At 41.2% G+C, this 20,157-nt stretch overlaps 1 protein-coding gene across 2 annotated transcripts; it reads right to left on the reverse strand.

Annotated features, from left to right (window-relative positions):
• Positions 1–213: 213 nt before the first annotated feature.
• On the reverse strand, positions 214–19,081 carry LOC129194405 (cone cGMP-specific 3',5'-cyclic phosphodiesterase subunit alpha'-like). 2 transcript variants are annotated; one of them, XM_054799616.1, is made up of 22 exons: positions 18,614–19,081; positions 18,385–18,537; positions 13,162–13,251; positions 12,919–13,059; positions 12,761–12,835; positions 12,617–12,681; positions 10,913–10,979; positions 10,774–10,821; positions 8,783–8,932; positions 8,572–8,715; positions 8,437–8,502; positions 8,212–8,358; positions 6,058–6,165; positions 5,874–5,983; positions 5,711–5,798; positions 5,541–5,641; positions 3,006–3,113; positions 2,852–2,915; positions 2,703–2,777; positions 1,586–1,669; positions 1,336–1,480; positions 214–1,255 (listed from the first exon to the last, which is right to left on the reverse strand). In XM_054799616.1, the coding sequence occupies exons 1-22, from the start codon at positions 19,079–19,081 to the stop codon at positions 1,212–1,214; spliced, it is 2,541 nt and encodes an 846-aa protein (XP_054655591.1). In that variant the 3' UTR covers positions 214–1,211. The 2 variants fall into 2 exon arrangements, with proteins under 2 accessions (XP_054655591.1, XP_054655592.1); XM_054799617.1 differs by lacking the exons at positions 18,385–18,537; positions 18,614–19,081 and adding an exon at positions 14,700–14,750.
• Between the last annotated feature and the right edge of the window lie 1,076 nt (positions 19,082–20,157).

Below are 20,157 nucleotides of genomic sequence, written 5' to 3' on the forward strand. Positions count from 1 at the left end.
CGTAGACTGGCTGCACACCGGCCGCAGAGGTTTTTTGTCATGTGAAACTCTACGGGCGCTTACGTTTTTTTCAGGTTGCAAGACAAACTTACGCACTTCGTATGTCTTTGTGCGTCGTCCGTATGGCCAACGTGTGTCTTTCGTGTGTTTTGCTGGTGTCAGGTTTGGGAAAAATATTTTTTTCACACATCGCACTTGCGGACTCCGTATGTGTGTCGTGCGCCACACGTGTACCTCACGTAATTAGCGCCACCAACGCGCGGTCAGATATTTCTTATGTGCTCCATGAATGTTGAGTAAGTTGTCCGTACGACAAGAGTGCATCAATTGCACGAAAACTCGGGTATATAAAGCTACAGGGGTACCTATGGCTTTGTTTTATATGCTTTATTGTATCTGTATTTGTATTTATCAATGTACAGTATATTTCTTTTGCTATGTCTCTATTGTTATATATATGTAAATATATATTTATATTTGATTCCTGTTGCAATGCATATTGTTATTTACGTGACCAGATATGACGTGTACGCCTGTGGTGCATCTGCGCATGTGCTGCGTGAGGTCACGGTTGGTGAATAACGGCGATCTACATGCTGGCCAAGTCTTTTAATAAGCGCCATTAATGAAAAGAACGGCCAATACATTGCACATATTAAGTATGGTTATTGACCGTACTTCAAAAAGAATTCTAAATATCATCGCAGAAGCTTTGTCGTAAAACCTGCGAATGGAGGAAGTGACGTAGGTCTCGCACATGTTCAGAACCAATCATGTTTGCAGTGCGTCTCTTACGTCGTTGGTATGCACAACGTACAGCTCACATGTAGTTCTTGCAGCCTTCATACAAAGCCCGCGTGGATTGCAAGGTCAGTACTTTTATTGCAAGTTTGATGGACGTTGATCTTACAACTTACATGCGTTGGCAGTACGAATGGCGCGTACAGCCGTACACCCGAGCAGATTGTACGTTGGTTGCTCGGCGATCTTGCTCTTTCATGGTCACCACAACTACGTTGTCCATGAGCTAAAAAAAAAACATGCAGCGATTTTTGGAACGCCACAAATCGCACAGCCAAAAACATCGTACGTCCGGTTGTGAGCTAGGCTTAAAATAGCTTCCTGTGCTGGTAGTAGTCCAATTTAATCTAAAAACAACCATATGAGGATTGGTAGAAATATGTTGACCAATCCTAAACACCCGAGCAGTCCTAGCAGATGACACACGTCTTTGACTTTGATCCACCTTCTTCACCTGTGGAAGACATAGAGGGTCAGCTGGCAGCAAAGAGATCTTAAAGAGATCTTAAAACAAGCATCGGGAGCCATACTCACCCTGGCCTCCTTCCAGTCTTTTCTTCTCATCTTCAATTGCCTTCATTTTGGCCGCGTGGACATCTGCGAGGGCTTTCCACTCTCCCCTGTTGTTGTTCAGACCATCAAACATGGGGTTGATCTCCGTGTGGAAGCGTGAAAACTCCTGCGGGAGACCAATTCCAGATTTGCATTTGATTGCCAGGTGTCCCAATACTTCTAGTGTATTTTGGACAACACATGACAAAAAATTAGCCAATCGTTTGTTTACCTTGTACACAAAGGAGCAGACAAAATCGATGAAGCCACACTGCATCTTTGGTAGTTCATCAGCGTGATTTCTATCCATCATTGGCTAAAGAGAAAAACACAGGAAGGGGATTATAATTATGACCCAAAATGAAAACAGTGTGACTTTTATTCATTGTTGGCTAGAGAAGAGGAAACACACATTATGATGGAAAAAATAAGAGTAAAATGTAAAAAAAAATAAAACAGAATTTAAACAAAATGAAATGGAAAAAACGGAATTTGGAAAAAAATCAAATTTCATAAGCATGGTCCAGCGGTGGCGGAGAAAGGCAGAGCAGAGACAACAAAAGAGAAAATGAGCATGGCTGAAGGAGGAGGAGAAGCGGGGACTATAGACGAAGAAATTGTTGCTAAATGGGGAGGTACCTCTGTAATATGGAAGTGGTTTGGTTTCGGTAGAGCAGAAGTGGAGCTAGAGACCATAATATGCATTAATGTGATTTCTATGCTGTTGTGTTGGCTAAAGAAGTAGTAACAGGAGAACAGGAGAAATGTCTAATTTGCCACTTAGGTGACAACAACAAGCATTTCTATCCTTTTTTGGCTAAGGAAGGTTAAACATAAGAGTGATAATTTTGACATTTACAATTCTGAGGCTAAGTAAAGACAACAGAACACATTAGCGTGATTCCTCTCCATTGTTGGCTAAGGAAGTCCAAACATAAAATTAGAATTCTGACACTACATGAACACAACGAAACACATCAGCGTGATTTCTATTCATTGTTGGCTAAAGGACACAGCCCATCAGCGTGATTTCTCTGTGGTGTTGCCTAAAGAAGTGGAAGCAGGAGAAATGTATAATTCTGACGTTTGAGTGAAGACAACAAGCAGTCTGCTTGACTTCTATCCCTTGTTGTCTAAAAAATTCTGTCTCTACGTGAAGACATCAGAACACATCAACTTCATTTCTCTCGCCGAAGACAACAGCATTTTCTGTAACCATTTTTGGCTGAAGCAGAAACAAGAGCATGACACCTCTTATCTTCTTTACACTAAGTAAAAACAACAGAGCACGTTAGCGAAAGATTTTTTTCCATCCCTAATTGAAAAGCAGATGTTAATCAAGTTCTTACAATGGGTTGCTGCTCCAGGACCGTCCTCTCCAAGTCTCCTTGCTCCCAGAATTCCGCTGCCACCATCAAAGCCACCTGGGACCGAGACCAAGAGTTGTTCAACCTCGATGCCAGGTCATCTTCACGATACGTGCTAGTAAGGAACGCACCTTGCTCTGAACCTCCCAGGGCTTCGTGATGGCTGACAAGTCACACGCTGTCATCATCATTGCCCTAAGGAAAAAAAAAAGCATGATAAAGAATTATTAATCTCTATCAAAGAACATGAGTGAGACTGCTTGACAGGATATATGAAGCATTTACATGACGATCTCCTTCCTGGTTGGATTGTTGGAGATGTAGCTGATCTTCTCTTTCTCATCTGGAATTCCCTCCACTGAGTCGACAATCTTTTGGAACATTGTTCTCTTTCTGGATGAAAAGAAAGACAGCCAAACATTGGTTTTCCAACGCCCTGGTTTTTCGGCAAAATTTCGATCGTCCAATACTGTGTAGAACAAAGTAGTCTATTTGCCCTGTACTGTATCAGTCCGCAGAACATCACACGCATTGCTGTGTGTTTGCCGAAATAAATATTGCTGCAGTGTGTGCTTTCGTTGGCGCGTTTGTGGCAATTTCAAGAATTTTCTGAACCAAATGCGTGGGAGATTCAGATGAAAGAGGGCAAGAATTTTGGCTATGGAAGTTAGTAGAGGACTTGCTGCGACGTCTGTTCCGAGGAGCGTGTGGGTGGATGTCGGAGCCAGGAGTGGTGGGATATTGCCATGAGCCACTTCACTGACACTCAAAAATAATTTTCGGATGACGAGAACTTTTGCTTACACTGGTCTGTTCCTTTATCCAAGTCACAGCAAACCACGCCTGTAATGTTCACACTGACATAAAAAAATCAGATACAGGTCAGATATGAGCAAAAAAATCGGAATTGACCTGCAGTGTGAACGTAGCCTAGTTACAAGTGCCAACAATTTCATAAAGAAGGTGAGTAACACTTTTGAATTCAAGGAAGACCTCATCGCAAAATATGAGGATGAACTTAATCCAAGAACTCCATTAAAAAATGACCAAGTTGAACTGACATAGGGATATAAACAACCGACATTTTTATTCGTTTTGGAGGTTTTGGGACCCCCCAAAAAAGAGGGAAATTATATTGTAGAAGGAATCTGTCAGAAGAGGTCAACTTGAGCTGAGGCTGTATAACATTTTCCTTCCATAACATGTGTCCCTGAAAAGTCCTGAAAGTGCTCATAACACCAAAACACGTTAATCTTGTCATTTCCGCTGTGAAAAATAACACCGAATGGCATATTTCCTGTTAGATGATACTCGATTATTGGAATATTTACAATTTTTTAAAAAATCTGCAGTTTTTCTGGGTGTGGAGGAGGCGGAACTCGTGACGTCTACAACAGACGGTCCTATACGGACCTTCACGTCGACTCCAATGCTACCTCAACCTTGATGGTCCAGTTCTGGATGCATTGCTGTTTGTTCTATATTTTATTCTATTATGCCCGCTTGTTGTGTGTAAAGCTTTTGCTGGAGCACTCTAGGAGACGGAGTAAGCTTGTTCATTTGCCTCGTCAGATGACCGGCAAGCTTGGTGGGACAAAGGTTTCCATACTTCCCACAAGATGTTGGACCGTGGAAAAGCATGCCAAGGGGGCAGTAAGTCAATTCACATTTCTCCTGCTAATATGCTCCATAGTAGCCAGTACTCTCGGGCTGGCGCCAATGCAGTGCTAATTCCTAACTGATGCGCGAGCTAGGCGGCTAAGCTGCTCTAGCTATCACTGCCAGTAAAACATATCATCTGCCTCACAACACACTATTAGTGAATCTTATTATTGTTGTCAAAATGTCACTTTCTGCCCGTGCGTTCGTGGCTGTGCTTGTTTTTAATCAAGCACCCGTAAGTGTTGTAGACCTGAATTGGTAGCAGTCACTCGTCTTTTTAGCCTATCTTGCAGTCGAGCTGTCAGCTTCAGTAAGTCCTTTTTTTACTTTTACTTGTATTAGATCTTTTCTACGACTCTTAGAATAATACTATGGGGTTTCATTCCAGGGCTAACTGGTCTTTCATTTAGCAGTGTCTGTGTCATATACTGAGTGTGTGTCGTATCATAGTTATCACAGCACAATACCAGTGAATGTTATTATTGTATTACTGTATTGTTCTGAATATGTCACTTTCTTGGCTTTGGTGTGAGTTCATGGCTACGTGCGTCTGGTTCCCGGAACGTAGTCCGGCAGTGACGTCACAACCAAGATGGCATCGGTTCAGAAAACTAACGAGGGGCGTGTTAAAATCACCACCTCATTTCACTCCTACTTCATAGTTGTTTGTTTACCTCTTACAGCAGTATGACAAAAATGTTTTATTAAGCGAATACTTTCAGTGTGAACATTTTTTGGTGTCATGAGCACTTTAAGTGTGAAGTGTCCAGATAAGGAATAACTACTGGTAATGTCACATTATTTGTTATCGTTTAGAACGCTATTTAACTCTTGTTGAGCGGTTTGTCAATGCGCCACGACACCGTCTTTGCCAACAAGAGTCTTCAATAAATGTAAAAGTGGTGTTAAATGTTCATTTTTCCATTTAATTCATCATTTTTAATTATTTCACATGGTTTTCTGCATGTCAAACTATAATTATTCTCTATAAAATGTATTTTTTGTTCATATTTATGGGTGTCTGGAATGGATTCATTGGATTTACAGTATTTCCTATGGGGAAAATTGCTTTGGTTTTTGTTTGACCTTTTGGAACAAATAACAAAAACCGAACTGTGTGTTCATGTGAAGGACAAAAAGCTTCTGACTTTCCCTTACTTGAAATAGAGAGCGAGGTCAGTGGCGATGATGCAAACTTCAAACAGATGCTGCACTGTCTCAAATTGGCGCTTTTGCAGGTTTTGAAAAATGTTCAGATTCTGATGGTGATAGCAGAGGATTAGTCAGCGGTCAGTGGATTCTGAAAATATTGCATTTCAAGGGCGCACCTCGTCCTCCATGAGGGTTTTGCTGTACTCAAGGTGATGCCGCTCCATGATGGAGCTGCTGTGAAGTTTGGCCAGTGGAGACGCGCTCCTACAAAAGGACACGATCATGATGAATTCCATCGCTTGTCAGCAAATTGCAGACAAAGCTTGCCTATCTGCTCACTTAGTCTGGTAGAGGTTGTTGGTCCCTCTGTGGTCGATGTCGTGGCAGAATCCAGCAGCCACCATGGCAAAAGCATCAAGATCCGAGTAGTACTTCTTTAGCTTGCCTGTCTGTTTTTGAGGCGACCGGTGTTTTGTCATAAAAGTCAATCAAGGAGTATCATGACACAAAAAGTTGTACTCACGAGCAGCAGAGTGAACATGGTTTGTCCCACGTTGAAGCCGTGCCTCCAGTTGTGGTAGGTGATGTCACGGTAACCCTTGCGAACGGTATACATCCATCGTGTCAGAATCTGCATGTGAAAGAAATGAACACACATAAATAAGTTCAGTTTGAGTACAGGATATAAAGTATATTAAAAATGCGCAGTTTGCGATAAGGCACAGACAGCGAATACAGTGGAACTTCAGTTAGCAGCTTTCTTTGGATCCATTGTGGCTTATTTTGCAGCCGTGATCAATATGAAAAGCAGTGGTTTAACTGTTTCAGTTAGCAAAGAACTACAGAGTCAACTGGTGATGGCATCATAGACGGGCGACGGACGAGTTGGGGGACAATGGCGTCCGGTTCCGCTTTCCAGTTGGGAGCATGCTAACAAGCACGTTTTGTAATAAAGATACCTGTACAGTAACAACACAGCTGGACCGAGGCAGTGCATTAATAACGCCACAAGATGACAACCAAAATGGTCTACGTGAACAGAGTAAGTAATTTACAGAGTAAATTTTCAATGTAAACCAAATCATACACTAATCAGGGTGTACGTTCCACTGTACTGTGGAAACTCAATACAAAACTTTATTACATAGCTGTGAAATGAACAGCATGTATCTCCACCTTTTTTCTGTTTTTTATGAGAGAGCAACTATGGATGACCATACAGCATACAGTATATACTGTATGTACTGTATGTACAGTATATACTGTATGTACTGTATGTACAGTATATACTGTATGTACTGTATGTACAGTATATACTGTATGTACAGTATATACTGTACGTACTGTATGTACAGTATATACTGTATGTACAGTATATACTGTGCATTAATCAGGTTCTCTTTCCTGATCATGTTGTTTTTGCGGATGCTTGTTGCCAGGCAGAATCGTTGGCCACTCAGACTTGGGCCTCTAAACCAGGGGTCTCCAAACTTTTTCCATTGACGTCTACGTGGTGAAAAATGAAAGAATGCAAACTCGCCACTTTGGAATTTGGTAGAGCAACACATGTAGATATGCTAAGAATTTATATACCGTATATTTCAAGAAAAAAATGCATCTCAATTTTGGCATACAGGTGAAAAAGCCTACTTGTATCAACATTGGTTTCCCATTTTTGCTGTTGTTTTTTGTTATTATTTCCCAATATTCCAACTTCCTTCTTCAATAATCTTTGAATAATCTTTGTAAATTTTCTTTTCATAATATTGTGACTTATTATTAAACTAATTTTCCAAAAATTCAGCTGGTCATACATATTATGACTTTTAAAAATATAACCTATTTTTTCTCGAATATTTCAACTCTATGCTACCAAAATAAATATAATAAATAACCATAATAAATATGATATTTCCTCATGTGAACTATTTCAACTTTCTTCTTGTACATTGTCTTCTCGTAATTATGAGTTTATTCTCATAATATTTTGACTTTATTTTCCTAACATTAGAACTTTTTCCAAAGTTTTTTTTTCTCATAAGATTCTGACTTAAAAAAATTGTTTTCTTTAATATCTTAACTTACATTATTTGTCCTCATAATATTACAACCTTATTCTTAAAAAATTGTGACTATTTTTATTGTTTCTTTTTTTCTCTTAATAATTTCACTTTATTTTGAAAGTGAAAAATACAGCTTTCCATTTTTCTCATGTCATTTCCATTTTTGATGTTGTTTTTTTCTATTTCAACTTTTTAAAAAAGTCTTTTTCTTTAATATTTCAACTTTATGCTACTAAAATCACATTATTTTTCCTCCTAATCTTACGTTATTCTTGTAAAATTACAATGTTTTTCCTGTTAGAATTCCTTTCTCTTCAAAGTTTGACTTTATTCTTGTAAAATCACCGCTGATCTTTCTAGATCACGGCGGGGTCACCAAAGTGTCAGTTGAAAGTAACATGCAGGGTTGGTCTCAAGCAAGTGTTGGTGTTCTTCTTCAACCGCCAACAACCGCATGGATGTCAAGACAAGAAACTCCTGTTGGCGCCAACACTTGCACGCCCAAAGCACAGTCCACAAACCACACCCCCAACCCAACATCCGAATGGGGTGAGAAGCAGGCCGTGTACCGTCCGCCAAAATACCCCATCTGGTCACAACAAGCATGCTGTTACCTCCGCTGGTACTTTAAACTTCTCGACCACTCCCAGCTCAAAAAAGCAGCGGATGCCACACTTGATGAGCTCAAGCTCGGACAGCGGGAAGTCATTGAAGCGGAACTCGTGCAGCTCCACAGTCTTGGATTCAGGAATATTGGCTCTCTGGGTGTGAGCAACACATGCAAGCATCACAAACAGAACGTTCTTCGTCTCGAAAAATGTGCAGGTAAGAATGCCTACCAGAAGTTTGTACATCTCCTTCTGGTCACAGTCCTCTGGTGCAGAGCCAAACTTTTCTTGAGTGTTCTTTCGGGCAGAAATACCGACATTAGCTTCTGATTCTTCAGGCTAATAATAGCAGGAGTGGAGGCTTACCAAGATGGTCTGTACGTCATTTAGTGTGGCCTTGGTTTGGTACATGAGCATTTCCTGCGCGACTTCCTTACTCCACTCTGTCCTGTTGAGTTTGTCGTATGTATCGCTATTCAGAGTGGACCAGCCAAGGAACTGGGTCAGCGCCTACAAAGACATGCAACATACAATTTGCAGAGGCAGTGAGTGTATATAAGAAAAGCTCACGACGTACTTCTGTAATTTGCTCGTCATTGTCATCAAACGGTTTGCCGTCTCTCCTGTTGAAGAAAGTGGCCACGCCGACAATTTCTTCCTTTTTGTTGACGATCGGAAGGGAGAGAACATTCTTGATCATCCACCCGCTCTCGTCCACCGCTTCTTTCTGCAAGGCAAACCCGGTGTTAAAGGAAGCCTGCACTTTTTGGGGAATGTTGCCCATCATCCACAATCCTTGTGTGAGACATGAACGCACGTCTTTCTCCTTTCAGTTTGTTCAAAAGATATAAAAAACAGCTAAAAAGAGGCAGCTAATTAATGCACGTAATGGGAGAAACCTATTCCGCACACAAGCCCACTATTAAAACACCTCCAAAAACCTCCAACAAGGTTTTATCGCTTTACATACATGCTTGGACCATGTAGTAACAGGCACGTCCATGATAACATGTAATACCTTCAGTAGTGATGTGCGGATCGATACTGAGCTATCGATACTTCCCATACCAGCTCTTCATGCTCTAAAATCGATTCTCAAATCAAAATAGCGAGACTTTGGATACTTCAGTCACTTGAGATAATGTTTGTCTGAAACATTTGTCTGCTGGAACGATTACCCATCGTAAACGCAGTCATGTGTGAATAAAGTTTTCAATTCTTAAAGTCGTTCTTGTTTTTGTTTTTTACTGTCTAAAATACCATTTTCACGTATCGTATATGATTTTGTCTTGTTTTTTCTGTTGTTGTATATGAGCTTGGCGACAGTATATTGTAAATCAATCCACTACCTCAATATACTTCAGGCTTTAAAATAAATAAATGTCTCGTATACAGTGGTCACTAACCTTTTTGAGGCCAAGATCCCTGGTTTCGGCCGTGAACCTGCGGGAGATCTACCCCGTCCCCCATCCAGGATATATATTTATATATATATGCCCAGTGAAGTAAGAAATGATATATATTTAATTAAAACTTTGTCTTTAAATACAAAGCTTTGTGTTATTAACGTACATGCAATAATTGTTGTGGAAAAAAATTGTTGTGGGGCGAGGCGAGCCGGTGTACGTGCGCTGGTGCCTCCGGCTGAGTTTTGCGGAGTAGAGCTGGAGCTTGCCGGTTGCGTGCCTGGACGGCGGCGAGGCGTACGGGCGTGTTCAGTGGTCAAAATGCATACCTGTTGGTCACCCTCCGGAGGGGAGGGCACTGTTGCAATAATGCATTTTTTTTCCTAATATTTTCGCAATCAACCGGCAAAGTCCCAAAGATCGACTATGGCTCGCGACCGATGGGTTGGTGACCCCTACTTTATGTTATGATATAAAATACGATACTTTTTCAAATGTACAAAATGCACCAAATATCGGTATCAGATCGGTATCACCGATATCACCCTGAATTTTAGTCAGTATTGGATCAGAAACGAAATCAGTGGTATCGCACATCACTAACTTACAGTATTTTGTTGTATTTTGGTAATTTTAAGCATTAGCGGAACTTCCTTCCTGGGTGCATTGATTTCACTTAGCAACACAGAAAGGAACACTACAGCTAGCGTTAACTTTTTCCAAACTCAAACTCAAAAACAAAAACACAGCAGCAGTGGCGGCAGCTCCAATATGTAGCGTTACCTTTCGGTAGTGGCCTGAGGCGAAGCTAGTCGTTAGCTAGGCGAAGCAAGTCGTTATCTGGCTAGTAGCTAGTCAGTGTGGTGTGGCGAGGTGTCACTATGCCAGTAACGTAGTTCTTTGGCGTAACAGTGTTAATAACAATAATAATAACAATGTCGCTGTAGCTTGGTTAATATGCAGGTCACGTTATGTAAATGGAGCGTTGTTGGCGCTTTTTTTTTTTTTTTTCAGAAGACTTTACAGGCGGAATAGGTGCGTCCCATTACGTGACATATGTATTCATGTCTCACATTAAGATTGTGGATGATGGGTGAAATTCCATGAAAGAGCACTTTTCCTTCAAGAGTTTTGGAAGACTTGTGATGTCAGGTTGTCTCACCTGAAATGTAAAATACTCGTCCGCAAGAGCGTTCATCATGTTGCAAATCTAAAGAAAATGTCATGAAAAATGTGTGTTTAACAACAGATACTGGAGATCTGGAGATTTTTTGTAATAATGAAGCAAATGCGGCGCTTACAAATCCATTCTCAGCCACATATGTTGGCAGTCCGCTGACCAGGGCCCAGTGGTCTGCAGGGGGGGTGCTGGAAAATGGCGGATGTGTTTCTTGTTATTAAACAACCTCCTAATTATGCCAGGCTATACTGTGGAACATATAAAGTCAATGCCCACTGCTGGGGAATCACAATTCACACACAAGCCTTCTGCGTACCTCACATATATTATATACTGTATTCAGCGTACCTTCAGTGAGCATCTCTGCACATTGTTTGCTTTTTCTTTTAGCTTCTCCAAAAGAAGAAGCGGCCTAAACAGGGGGTGTTAGGTGTACTCATGACACGCCATCAAGTCTTGCAATTTACCATGGTTAACTTCTTTTTATACTTGACAATGTGAAAAAAAATCCATTATTAACGTCGCACTCAGTTTTTTGTTTTGCGGGATTTCTGTGTGGAAGAGGTTGCTGATTGATTTTACAGCTTAATATTAACCATGCTTAGCTTATTTATACACTTGAATGTAGGGATGTCTGATAATATCGGTCGACCCATATTACTGGCATAAAAATGAGCAGGGTTGTGAACGATAAACCGATGCGACCGGATATCCAGTTTGACAAGTGAGAGATGCAGCTGCATCGACAGAAGCCTCCTGGATGAATAAGAATCAGCCATGAATCCTTAGATTCATCAATTATAGAGACATGCACCGGGTATCGCAAGACTAGCAACGCGACTAACAACGCGAGAGCCTGGGCTGCCGGCGAAACAACTGTTCACCGCAGCTTAGCACGACATAAGACTAGAATGGATGTAAATAGCATTAGCAGCGCACTAGCTAGTCAATAGGGAAAGATTTTCAACACATCAGCAAAACCTACATATATTATAGCAATCTAATTGATCTTATTTATTATGTACTGTATTGTGTAAAACTAAGACAGGAACAACATCAAATTAAAAGAACGAAATGAATACACATCCACCAGTACGAGCCTGGACTTTGTTTTTCAGAGAGGTTGTGCACCAAACAAACATGCACATTAGCACTCAATAAGGTCATCAAATCTTACCTTGATGCATTCCCACATAATATCTGCATTTGATACCAAATATGAGGGGCACCACATGCCCCGGCGTGGTTGCAATGTGGCATTTCAGGTGGCTGATAAGGTTTTTTTGTGTGCTCAATGTTTTTATTCCCCTCATCACGCGGCATTTGGTAGAACTAGCATGCGACATGTCTCTAAAACAGTGAATGTTTGTTTACAGGTGAGCTCAGGGGAAGTTGCCACAGGCCGTTAACGTTACAAGCAGGAGGAAAAAGAAGCACTTGATTTGCTCACCCACACAGAACAGGTAATTTCGCTGCTTTGGAGAGTTTTTTTTTAAATGACCCATTATCTGAGCTATAATGTTATTGGATTTATCGGAATGATGTCATTATTCCCTCACATGGGCCCCGTAATTATCATGTACACCTACTTCATTCAGTACATGAGAGTCACCTGACATTAGTTTGAGGGAGAAGCTGCTGCCTATATCAGCATCGGTAAGAAAGCCAAGATCAAACATCTGCACTCATATGACCATTTGACTTAAAACTGTACTCGTTGTGCAGTTAATATACACTTTGGAATGGCAACAGCTTTAACCCTGAACTGATGGTTTCTATTTCCATTATTTTACATGAAGTTGGAAGAGGTGGACTGGCGACTTACGGGATAACTTTAATTTCCTCCTTGTCTTCCAGTAGGTAATCAATAATCTTGTAGAAGTTGATTTCCTGGTGGGATTGAACAAAGTGAATTATTGAAATGATATAAATATATAAAGAGCAAAGTGACCATGTGTGGTCAACATACTCTGCCGTCAGGCGTCTTGGGCCCCTTGTAAGGCTCCTGTTCCCCAAGTTTGATGGCCCACTCATCAAAGAACTCCTGAAGGTGAAAACAAACATATTGATGTGAAGTACATTCTTTAGGAAGTATTTTGAGAAGAAATGCCCAACGGTACTCCTTACTTTGTCTTTGGTCATGTCCAGGAGTCCCACAGAGTACCTCTCACACTTGACGTAAGTCCTGATGGTGTACAAGGCTTTATGAAACTGCCTCTCGATGTCCGTCAGTTCCTCAAACACTTTACTGGCCGACCACAGCAGAACCTGTGGCGAGCGGACGCACATGAAGTTATCATTGTTAGCATTATCTCATGTGGCATTCATTGCCAATCCGGTCATTTTTATTTATTTATTCATGTATTTTACCTGGCTTTTCCGCGACTCCACGTCCCACATGTAAGCAGTATGAGCTTGGAGGGCAACCACAGCAGCAAAGTTCACGTATTTATTGAAGAGCTGTCAGAAAAAGAAAAAAAAAGTACTTCATTGATCATATTTCACTCCATATTGGTTAGACAACACATCACTTCAGTGATTCTCAACTGGTGGGTCACTGAGCAGTTTTCAGTGGCTTGCGCTTTTATTCCGAAGATTTTTTTTTTTTTTATGCAGAGGGGTGTCATCTATTAGTACTCCTCTCGGTGCCGCTATCAAAGAAGACCAACAACGTTTGTTAGCATTATACGAACGTTCCATTAAGATGTTGAATGTGTCAGTCACGTCTCTTGTTGACCCTGTGAGAGTGTTTGACTGGAAGTATTTTAGGGCTGTCGTTAAACAATCTTTAATTTATTTCATTTATGACGTTAACATTTGCTGCTTCATTAGCGCATGCGCATCATGTCAAACCACACCTCCCTGTTATGACGGCAGATGGAGCCACAATAGCGTCCCCCGCAGAGTCACACAGAGTGTGCCGCTCTTTTATGACTTCATTCTGATCTGAACACATCTACAGCAGTGCAATTACAACACCATGTACTGCACGTATCTCCAACTCACAAACACGTCTCTAGTCCGCTCGTCCTGGCAGCGACACTTCCTCATTGTCATGAGACAGCGAGGTGCATTCACTGACACTCCGAAAATCACAGCAACGTCATTCTTATGTACATAAAAAAACAGTAAGTAGCAAGTACAAATTGCTGCGTATGCTTGGAAATCCCATAAAATAAATCTACCGTCCTGTCAAACCATGTGAATTCAACTTAAGTTACATGGTGTCTTTGAACGCAACTCTTCATTCACTCTATATGGCTCATCATAACACGGTTAAAGTGTGATTCAAATGTTCTGCTACTATTAAAGAGACTAGCGTTAGGAAAATAGATTTTCAGACATGTGTGGTATCTTTTAGCTTGAATGAAATTTTCGGTTCAGTGGGAGCTGTTAATACAAACAAATATATATAGTCCTGTCCTGTCATTTACTTTCTGTTAATAAAATACAGTAAAATGGGGATAGTTCACACACAGTGGCCGATGGTGATTAATCATGATGAATTAAATTGAAAACTGTGATTAATTTGACTTATCATCCATCAGCCGTTTAAGTGGAATGTGCGTCTCAGTCATTTGTTTCATCATCATATTTGGACGTGGTCGAAATCACCATGTAAAATTGGCTAAAGCTAATTGTTACAGTAATCCTTTGTTTATCATGGTTCACTGGTTCCCGACCCGACCGTGATCAGTGAATTTCTGAGAAGTAGGATTCCTTAATTAGAAATAAAATATTTTTGTAGTTAGAGCATACAAAATCTGTTTACAACCTTCTAAATACAATTTTTAACATTATTAGAGCCTTTTAGACATGAAACAACACCCCTTAGTCACCTTTACACTCCTATTACCCAATATTATAGTCGACATAATCAGAGAACATTTGAGATAATATTGACTCACACATGTTAGCCGGGCCTTGTTGTTGTTCTTTTTTTACTTCCTGTTCTGTACAGTACTTCCTGCAGTGGCTATTGTCTCATCGATGTGACCTTACTGACACCTAGTGACCAGTGTAGAATACTATATGCCATCACAACATCTTTGAACGCATCTTCTGAATGCCTTATTTTTGTTCCATTCCATTTTCTTCCGCTTATCTGGGTACTGGTCTGGCAGCAGTCTCGGGAGGGAAGGCCAGACTTCTTGGTCTCCAGCCATTTCTTTCAGTTCCGACGCTACGCCGATCCGCCTGTCGAACTCGCGCTCCGACCTTCCCTCACTCGTGAACAAAACCCTGAGATACCTGTGGTCAGACCTCATTCCCAGCCTTCCACCCTTCCACCCTTTTCCGACCACAGCCTCGGATTTGGAGGTGTTGAGTCTCAGCTCAGAAGCTTCACACTCAGCTGCACACCGCCCGAGTCACAGCCTGATGAGGCCATCAGGACGACATCGTCTGGGAGAAATCACATGTATTTTCTGCCTTACAGTGAAGTGAGTTTGAGTGTGACCAAACTATTGGAGCGACGAACAAGATGATTTCACCTAAACAAGAGTCGTTAGCCGGCAGAGACCCCACTCCGCTCTAGCTTAACGACTCTCAATTTTGCACCAACAAGAGCAAAGCTGTTCTTGCCTGAGCTTGCGTCTATCTTTAGAGCAGGGGTGTCCAAACTTTCTCAAGTGAGCGCCACATGGTGAACAATGAAAGGATGCAAGAGCTACTTTGATGTTTTGTATGCTAAGAAGTTATACTGTATACTGTATATTTTAAGAAGAAACTGCTTGTTGGCTTTGTGATATCGGTGAAAAAGCCTATTATTAGTGTCAACTTCGGGCTTTGTTCTTTTTTCCCCCTGTTTGTTGTTCTTGTTGCCCTGCGATTGGCTGGCGACTGATCCAGGGTGTACCCCGCCTGTCGCCCGAAGTCCGCTGGGATAGGCTCCAGCATACCCCCGCGACCCAGATGAGGATAAGCGGCATAGAAAAAGGATGGATGGATGTTGTTTTTTAAATTTTCCAAATATTTCAACTTTCTCCTCAAATAATATTTGTAATTTTTCTTCTCGTAATATTATGACTTTATTGCTATAATATTTTGACTATATTCCTATAATATCTTTTCCCCTAAGCTAATTTTTCAAAAACAGCTTAGTTTGTTTCTTGTAATATTACTATACAATTTTTTTTCTTTAATAGTTCAACTCTATGCTACTGAAATGACATTATTTTTCCTCTTTACATTACGACTTTATTTGAGTAAAAATCTTGTTACCAGTGGCGCTGCGCCAGGAATGCTGCGCCTCGTGAAAAAAAAACAAAATCACCTTGGGCGACATTAAGCTAACAGGTTAATTTCCACAACACACAGACTGGCCAGGCTACAAAAAAATCTGTCACTTATTGACACCCTTTTCGTTTATCTTTCTTCTCTTTTCTTCTCACTTTTCTCTCTTTACTTTTTTCACTCCCAGACATGATTTTACGAGGCAAACTGTGCTCTGCCGCCGCCAGGGGCGGATCTAGCTTTTTTGAAAAGGGGGGAAACGGAGCGGGGGGTCTGGTGGCCCTCCCCCAGAAATTTATTTAAAATTAGACCTCATTTCCTGCAATCTGGTGATATCTGAGGCCAATTTTATGTCCTTAATTTCAAGAGTTTGTTGTTATTTTTATCCTTGGAATACATCGTTTAAGCCAAAACATTCTATTTATAAAATGACCGGTACTAGGAGAAACCCATCTTAGCTCAAGTCCCTGAAATATTTTCCAATTTGAAGCAGCTGTAAATTCCAAGGATTTGAGTATAATTTTATGTCACTGGGGATCGCTTTTCTGGTTAATTTTCATTGAGAATAGACAACAGTTTTCCTTATAGTCATGATGGCAGAACCTTTATTTTGCACCTCCACCTGAATAGCCATGTACAGCACACGTTCAATGTCCAATGGAAATGATCAGCCTGGCAGTGGCTTCAGGAATAGCATGCGTCTCGGTTGCATTCTGGCATATGCGTCCACCACGCGCCCATAATGCAGATGCATGTCAGATGCATGTCCCTATGGACATACATCACAATCAGGCAAAAAAAATTGTGGGTGACCCCCCCCCCCAAAAAAAGTCTGCGCCTGGCCAGCTGCCGACTGACAGGCAACACCTGCAGCTATGAAGCACGGTGCCGATAGTGGTGGACCAAACCATTTCATGTATCTATGGGGGGGTGGTCAGTCAATATGGAAGTTTACTGTTTGTCAATGTGGATATTTATATGTTACAAACAAATACAAGAGATTGATTTAATCATTTTCTGACTACATGAAAAATAAATCACAACCAGGTGGCAAAATGATTTACCTATTTACTGGGACCCCTGTCAGTCAAGGCCCTTGGAATTGTCCTAACTTTTCCACCCTTTATGGCGCCCCTGCTTCTTACAATATGACTTTTTTCTCTATATTTTGACTTTATCCTGGTAAAATTACTGCTGTTTTTTCCATTTCCACTTTTCAACTATTTCCAACCATCTTCTTGTAAATTTTCTTCACGTAATTGTGACTTTATTCCCATTTGTTCTTGTAACGCTATAACTTCTTTCGCAACCTAATTCCCCCAACATTACAACTATATTTGCTATTTTGTTTGTTTCTCAAATGCTATACATTATCATATGTAATATTACACCCTTTAAAAAAAATTCTTTAATATGTCAACTTTATGCTACTAAAATGAGATCATTTTCGATGTTATTCTCGTAAAATTACAACATTTCCTCATTAGAGTACAACTTTTTTCCTCTTAATATTTTGATTTTATTCTTGTAAAATTTCTACTGATTTTTCAATTTTTTTCTCATAATATTTTGAAAAATTACAATTGCTTTTTCCGTTTCTGCTGTTGCTGTGACTTTTTTTTCCGACTATTTCAACTTTGTTCTTGTAAATGTTCTCGTAATTATGACTTTATTCTCCTAGTATTTTGACTTTATCAATTTATTTAATATGTCAAATTTATACCACTAAAATTATGTTATAACTATTTTCTCTTAATGTTTTGGCTTTATTCTCGCAAAATTAATGCAGATTTCTAAATTTTTTTTTTTGTTTTTTTTTTGTAGTTTTTTTTCTTGTTAAATTCTATTTCTCGAATGTGCTGTGGGCCAGCACATTTTTTTGGTCTTTTTACTGTTATTTATTATTTATTATTACACTGATTATTATATAAAATATGAGATGGAATGCAGGAAGTGAACTACATGTACTGTACTAGATGTAGAATGGATGGGGGGTAGGATTAAATAAACTTTGCTTCTTCCTCCTCCTTTTGGACATGAGGAACTGTGAAAGGATGATTCATGAGATGTATTCCATTGGAACCTTCATGTTCAAATAAACCAAACCAAAACCAAACCAAACCAATAAAAAAAAAAACAGCCGTGGGCCACACATTTTGGACACCCATGCTTTGGAGGATGACTACTTTGGCACCAACAATAGCTGTCCTATCCAGTCAGAATAGGGTAGTCCCACCTAGCTGTTGAGCAAGAACTGATGAAGGCTGCTGGGATGAGCAACCGAACAATCCAGTGCCCTGCGAATGACGGTACGATGCAATGCTGCTGCTGGACTGTAGACATAAGGTGTGCGCTCACCTCCTGATCACTCTTTGAGAAAGCGTCAGCGCCCTGCTTGTTGAGCGCCATGACAACGCCGATGGGATCCTTTCCGCTCATGATGGGAGCCGTAATCATGCATTTGGTGGAGTATTTGGTCTGTTTGTCCACAAAGTCGCTGAAATGAGAGTCCTGAAAGTAAAGAGACGGGAGAGCTTGTCAACACAAAACGCCGTGATAAAGACGTCGCTGTGCTCAGTGCGCTCACCTTCTTCACATCAGCGATATTCTGAGGCTTCTTGGAGTGTGCCGTCCACCCGACGATCCCCATGTCTGTAGGGAAAACAATCTCCACGTTGGGGTTCACCAGATTCTTGTCAAACGGCGAATTATGAGTGACGTCAAAGAGGATCGTGGACAGCTCAGGCGTTCCGTTGCGAGACCGGTATCCGAAGTAGCTGCAGCGATCCGCCTGGACCAGGAGAGCGATCCTCTGGAGGATCTTGTGCAGGGCTTTCTCCATCGGCGCGCTGCCTTGCATCTCCTTGATCAGCTCGAATAAGAACTCGGCCTCCTGGATGGTGGAGACGTCGGCGTAAGAGGACAGGTCTTTCACCTGCACCTGGTTGTTGAAAGCGGCCGTGATCACGTCAGCCTTGATTTTCTTTTCGTAGTACTCCTTTGCAAACTGGGGGTTGTTGTCCAGGAACTTCTCCACCGTGTCCTTGTCTCCCATTTTTGCTTCCACGAGTTTGGATCCTCTTGTGTCTTAACTTGGAAGAGCAAAGCAGTTAGCGTTCCTTCCTCCAGAAGATGGAACGGTGCACTCCTGGGAACAGAAGGCAGCCGGTGGCTTACTGGGTGGTAAGGGGATCCCGGGGGGCACTAATGAGTGTGACGCAAACGTCATAAAGCCCATGAGCTTTCTTAAGTTGCAAATCCCATCACTTGACATTTTGCAGGAGTCAATCCCATCACTGGTAATGATAGCTGAGTTATGGCGCCAGCAGTGTGAGCTTTGGAACTTCTGACAGGTTTCTACTAGACCTCGTGTCACAAACTTTCTCATTCAGGAAATGTCTCGTGGGCACGAGGCCTGGGACAATAGTACATAAATGAATAAATCACACAATAAATGAAAATGAACTTGATCATTTTGCCGGCCTCAGTATGTTGCCATGTCCATGCGTGTTTTCCTCGTCTCCCGCCTCCAAACGGGCAGGAAGAGAGTTCACCCTGTGCATTGCTTTCAGCACCTTGGCGCGTTTGTTCCACAGAACAACGGCATAAGCGGAGTGAGCCCTTTTGTCAGGCATGCAGTCTCTTTGTCTCAGTGGGTGGACGCAGGGCCGGTAGCATACACAAACGATATTAGCACACTGCAATATATTGTCATATATTTTTTTACGTTTGTTCATTGTACTTTTCTTAAAAGTAAAGTTAAAAATTCTTGTAGACCCAATCTCGTGACACTCACGACACTTCCTCATTGTCGCTAGACAATGAGGTTCCCAATGTGCGGTACGCGTACCCTCAGGGGTACAGCAGTTGTCTTAAAGGGTACATGAATAAAAATGAAAAACAGCCTAACACTCACAATTATGAGTGCGCCTGAACGCCTCACTGCGCAAGGAGAACACACCCGAAAGGACGTCAGAAAGGACGTCAGAAAGGTAATCTTGCGTACCGTCTTGTCTCATGACACCCCTACACCAACCATAGCCTCGTGAATGGACTAAAAAAGTGAAGCCCAAATTGAAGCCATTCAAACGGTGTGACCTGGTAGAAATTAAATGAGTAGATTACAATATA

Source organism: Dunckerocampus dactyliophorus, chromosome 14 (assembly GCF_027744805.1).
Source record: "Dunckerocampus dactyliophorus isolate RoL2022-P2 chromosome 14, RoL_Ddac_1.1, whole genome shotgun sequence".
Classification (NCBI taxonomy): Eukaryota; Metazoa; Chordata; class Actinopteri; order Syngnathiformes; family Syngnathidae; genus Dunckerocampus; species Dunckerocampus dactyliophorus.

Coding starts and splice junctions, on each gene's coding strand:
- LOC129194405 (XM_054799616.1), bottom strand. CDS start 19,081: ATGGGAGACAAGGACACGGTGGAGAAGTTCCTGGACAACAACCCCCAG. Junction 12,682..12,760: donor CCAAGACGCCTGACGGCAGA/GTATGTTGACCA, acceptor CAATCCCACCAG/GAAATCAACTTCTACAAGAT. Junction 3,114..5,540: donor GACCTCGCTCTCTATTTCAA/GTAAGGGAAAGT, acceptor CTTTTCATCCAG/AAAGAGAACAATGTTCCAAA.